General features: G+C 59.5%; 1 protein-coding gene across 1 annotated transcript in view; it reads right to left on the bottom strand.

Moving 5' to 3' along the window:
* Positions 1-622: 622 nt before the first annotated feature.
* Positions 623-4,881, bottom strand: part of LOC112547856 (sulfotransferase family cytosolic 2B member 1-like) — a 4,544-nt gene continuing 285 nt past the window's right edge. Inside the window, exons 2-6 of the mRNA XM_006038555.3 lie at positions 3,758-3,966; positions 2,895-3,021; positions 2,492-2,586; positions 2,180-2,360; positions 623-2,059 (exon numbers count right to left, since the gene is read on the bottom strand). Of these exons, the coding sequence (XP_006038617.1) occupies positions 1,950-2,059; positions 2,180-2,360; positions 2,492-2,586; positions 2,895-3,021; positions 3,758-3,966 (722 nt within the window). The 3' untranslated portion in view covers positions 623-1,949. The remainder of the gene's footprint in view (positions 2,060-2,179; positions 2,361-2,491; positions 2,587-2,894; positions 3,022-3,757; positions 3,967-4,881) is intronic.

Raw genomic sequence — 4,881 nt, 5'->3', positions numbered from 1 at the left:
GAGTGGCCAAGGTCTGGAACGGGCTCCCAAGGGAGGTGGTGCTCTCCCCTACCCTGGGGGTCTTCAAGAGGAGGTTGGATATGCATCTAGCTGGGGTCATCTAAACCCAGCACACTTTCCTGCCTATGCAGGGGGTTGGACTCGATGATCTATTGAGGTCCCTTCCGACCCTAACATCTATGAATCTATGAGTGCAGGCTGGGGGCTGCCTGGCTGGGCAGCAGCTCTGCATAAAAGGGCCTGGGGGTGACAGTGGACAAGAAGCTGAATATGAGCCAGCAGTGTGCCCTTGTTGCCAAGAAGGCTAACGGCATCCTGGGCTGCATTGGTGCGTGTGTTGCCAGTAGATCAAGAGAAGTGACTCTTCCCCTCTATTCAGCACTGGGGGGGCCACATCTGGAGTCCTGTGTCCAGTTTTTGGCCCCCACTACAGAAAGGATGTGGACAAATTGGAGAGAGTCCAGTGGAGGGCAATAAAGAGAGTTCAGGAGCTGGGTCATGTGACTTGCGAGGAAAGGCTGAGGGAACTGAGCGGAAACAGCGTGGTATATTTATGCAAAGTATATTTTCAATTTATTTTAAAATTGCAGGGAAGCAACCCTCTGCATGTATTACAGGCAGCCCTGAGCTGTTGAGACCTGTGAGCCCTGGGTCCTTGCTATGTGGCTGGCTGGAGGAGGTAGAGGGTCCAGGCACCTCTACATAGGATAGTGAGGTGGCAGGAGGCTCCCGTGAGAGGAGGTACCACTGCCAGAAGTGAGGTTCAGGCTTCTCTGGCCCTTCCGATGCCACCCAGTTAATTCCCATGGGGGGCCATGGGGGTCTGCTCGGGGCAGGAGGTGCTCTGGGGACACTTGCACAGGACAGTTACAAATAGGCAGATCTAGGAGTGCAGGTGGGGTGCAGGAGGTGTGGTGCATCCTCACAAAGAAAACAGCACAGATTTTCCTCCAGTTAAAGATAGACTAGAAGCTTTCCTAATATGCTTTGGGGGTTAGACAACCAAACCAAAAACAATACACTCATTAGTCCGTGCATTAATTTGCTAGATTATATATTCAATTTAAAAAACCCCATAAGAAATGGGCAAAAAGTGGAAAATGATGTGGTGTCATTTGTCCCGTAGTCACTCTAATAATAGATACACCTCTTACGTAGATTCATAAAACAAAATCCAGGCTTTCAAGTGTCTCGATAGAGCCTCCAACCCTTCACTGTCAGTCATTTCTATGCCTGAGTTAACAGGACCACACCAGAGTTCAGGTTTTTAACTAGAGCTAAAACTAATATAGTAGAAGAGGGACATGCCCAGGACTGGGGAACAGGCAGCAGAATTGCAGGAGAATTGATAATTTGATTAGAGGAACATGAAGAGCACTGAAAAGGAGAGTGGGTCATTCAGATGTGTGGAGTAGAGAAAGATTAGCAGGAATCAGGGAGATGAGCCACAAAATCAATTCATTCCCTCGGCGGTGCCCGAACAGAAACGCCTCTGCCCCTTCCAGCAGTTAGAAAGTTTGGGGGAAGCAGGAGTCTAAGGGGGTGCAACTGCACTACTGCCCCCCGGATCCAGCCTGGCAGTCATGCCCACGCCGGCAGGAACAGAGACGACGATGCCTCAGTGCCGTGTCCCACCCCACAGCCCTGTGCCGTGCATGTCACATGCGTTCAAACAGGATCCATCTGCCTTTGCCAGCAGCTAACTGCTGGTTCCTGATGGATGACCTGAATGGGGCTGGGGAGGGACCCAGAGCTCTGGATGGGGATGGCGGGAGGCAAACCCAGACCAGCTGCCTCTCTGGGGCAGGCTGTGGGGGAGCTGCCAGGCCCCTGCGCACTCTCACAGACTCCAGCAGCTGGTGGTTTCCCCAGGGGAGGGCGGTGGAGGCTCAGATCTGGGGTGGGGCTGAATAGAGGAGTCTGGGGTGGTGGTGGTGGGGGGGTGGGTGTCAGTCCCAGGGGAAGGTGATGCCCAGCCCCTGCATCCGCTCCCGGTACATGGCATCGACACGACGGCTCTGCTCCTCCGACAGCAGGTTCTTCCAGTCCCCGCAGACTCCTGCGGAGCCAGGCAGGATGTAAGAGCCCAGACCTCAGGTGCCAGCCCTGGAGCCCCCCAGCTCTGCCGGTGCTCCTCACTCCTGACCTGTAGCTCCCCATCATCCAGCTTGGTGCCTACCTTTCCGAAGAAACTGCCCCTTCTGGTGATCCATGATTGTGTCAGAGAGCTGTGAGCCATTGGACATCTGGTTCTCCCGCATGGTCTGGAAGGAGGCGTTCTCCACCACCGAGGATATTTGCTGCTCGCTTAGCTCCTTCCCCAGGAAGTGGCAGATCCTCCCCACACTGCCCCGGAGGTCCTGGGGGGAAGAGAACAGCTCTGCCTGACGTGGGGAGGGCTGAACTTGTACCAATGGGCTCAGACCCAGGAGTGCACCTCAAGGAGTCAGGGCTGGCTGAGTGCATCTCACCCAGCTGTGGCAAGTCCTACCTGCTGCAGCTCCTCGTAGGTGATGTAGAAGAAGTTCTCTTGGCCCTGCAGGCCCAGCCAGCCAGCCACGTGGTCAAACCAGGAGCCAAAGGAGACTGCATGGGGAGAGAGCAGCTGTAAAAGTAGCCCACAGCCTGCAGAACTAGTCCACCCTGCCATTGCCTGCCCGGAGAGTGAGAGGAGCCTGGAGGCCTGTCCCCAAGGGTGGTGGTGAGTCTCCCGGGGAGGTGCTGGGTGACATGCAAAGACTGGGGCTTCTGGGGTGGGGACCAGGGGCACTGTTACCCTGCCGTGTTGGAGAGGGGGCTTCCCAAATTGAATGCAGTGGGTGCTCCCATGAAACCCAGGGTAAGACAGGGCTGCATGTATTGGGCGTAGAGAGAGACCCCCTGGCACTGCTCACGGCTGCCACTGAGGAAGTGCTGCAGGAGGGCGTCCACAGGCCCGGGGTCCTTGTAGAGGCGCAGGGCCTTGGAGAAGTGGTAGAGCGAGGTCAGCACATCCTTGGGGCTGCGCAGGGTGTAGATGACCTGGGGAATGGGGCACAGGGCTCAGCACCTCCTACAGCCACTGCGAACCCTGCCCTCCATGTGCCCTGAGGTGACTGGACCTGCCCAGGGCCCTGCAATGGGGCATGTGCCTGTGGGTGGGAGGGAAAGCCTGTCCAGGGCCCATCCAGGCCTGTTCCTGTGAGCTGGGCAGCTCCAAGAGGCAAAGGAAAGAACCACAAAGGCCTGGAGTCACCCAGAGCAGGTGGAGTCAGGCTCCCCTGGGGGCTCCCCCAGCCCAGCAACCTGACACACAAGAGAAGAGCAATGCAACGAGTCCCATCTGTCTGGACATGGGGAAGCACTGGGAGATGACAGGGACTGGTGCCATGTAAGGAGCTGGGTGATGGGGTAGGCAGCAGGTGGTGGTGACCAGGGGTGTCAGGTTGCAGGGGGTCACAGTGCAGCTCTTCTGGGACCCCCTGGGATGGGTCCTGTGGGATATCCTCTCAGGCTGGATGGGGTGAAGTGTTTCCTGCAGAGACTGGGGTGACGCTGTGCCCACCCTGCAGACATCCTATCCAGAGCTGTGGGTGCGAGTCTAGGCCCTGTGGTCACCAAACCCAAGCAGAGGTGTTGGAGCCCCCCCAGGAAGGGCATCAGGGGAAGGGACCTGGGCTGGTTTGGAGACAGAGCTGCGATGTATGCAGGGGTTGTTGGACCTGAGAGAGCCAGGACCCTCACTCCCAACATGCAGCCCCCTTCCCACCCCCCTCACCTTGGCCCGTGAGCCCTGGAAGGACCTGGGGAAGAGCTGGAGGGGCAGGTGGGAGGTGAGCAGCCGTGGCGATGGGTACTTAAGGGCCACCTCCAGCCTCTGTTTGCTCTCGATCCAGGGGGCCCGATCCCAGTTCAGCACACTGCGCACCCAGCTGGGGTCCCCGTCGCAGCGGATCAGGCTCAGGATCTCTACCATCCAGTTGGTGCCTGGGGAAAAGGAATTACCCCTGCCCTGCACCCACTGCACCCCGTTCCCCTCCCTGAGCTCGGCTGGAGCCCAGGCATCCGGGCTCTTACCCAGCACAGGTGGTGGAAGGCCAGGGCAAACAGGGCTCAGCCCTCCTGAATGTGGGGCAGCAGGTAGGGCTGTAAGGCAGCCCGGGCATGGGCTCTGGGCAGCTGCAGCAGGGGTGGTGTGGGCCCCACACCCAGCCAGGATCGCAGCCCCACGTGCGGATCACTGGCTACCCAGCACAGCAGGCAAGTACCAGCAGATTCGGCGAAGGAGGAGGGGCTGGGATGGGGGGAGATGCAGATCAAGGTCCCCATGGTGTGGGACGGAGTGGGGCAGGGGCAGGGGCAGGGGCAGGGGCGGAGGTGAATGGGGCCCCAGCCGGGCCAGGTGGTGGGACAATCGGAGTCCAGGCAGGCTCCTGCTGCTGCGCGCACCCCGGCAGAGGCACATGCCCCCCGATCTATGCATGGAGCAGAGGCGGCTGCCGCTGCGCGCTGGACTCTGCACCCCACTGCAGCCGCCCTGGGAATGGTGAGACGCAATATGCCTGCTGGCACCAGGCTGCACCATGCCCCCTGCCCACCCCACAGCAGGACACATGTGGTGTCGCATGGCTCTCGGGGCAGCAAGGTGCAAAGCACAGCACACAGCAACATCTGCCTCCACCCTACACACAGATGGGGGGACACATGCCTCCTAGGCCTCCACCGGGGTACGCACGGCAGCGAGCGGCAGCGGCAGCCCCCCCACGCCCCTGGATGAGCCACTCAGGCTCTGATTGTCCCACCACCCGGCCTGGCTGGGTCCTCATTCACCCCAGCCCCTGCCCACTCTGTCCCTCACTGCAGGGGCCTCCATCCCCTCCCCCCCACCCCCCCCCCCCCCCA

The sequence above is a fragment of the Alligator sinensis genome, unplaced genomic scaffold, assembly GCF_000455745.1.
Source record: "Alligator sinensis unplaced genomic scaffold, ASM45574v1 scaffold1608_1, whole genome shotgun sequence".
Taxonomy (NCBI): Eukaryota; Metazoa; Chordata; order Crocodylia; family Alligatoridae; genus Alligator; species Alligator sinensis.
The sequence above is the reverse complement of the archived record's forward strand: the minus strand, read 5'-3'. Positions and strand labels throughout refer to the sequence as shown.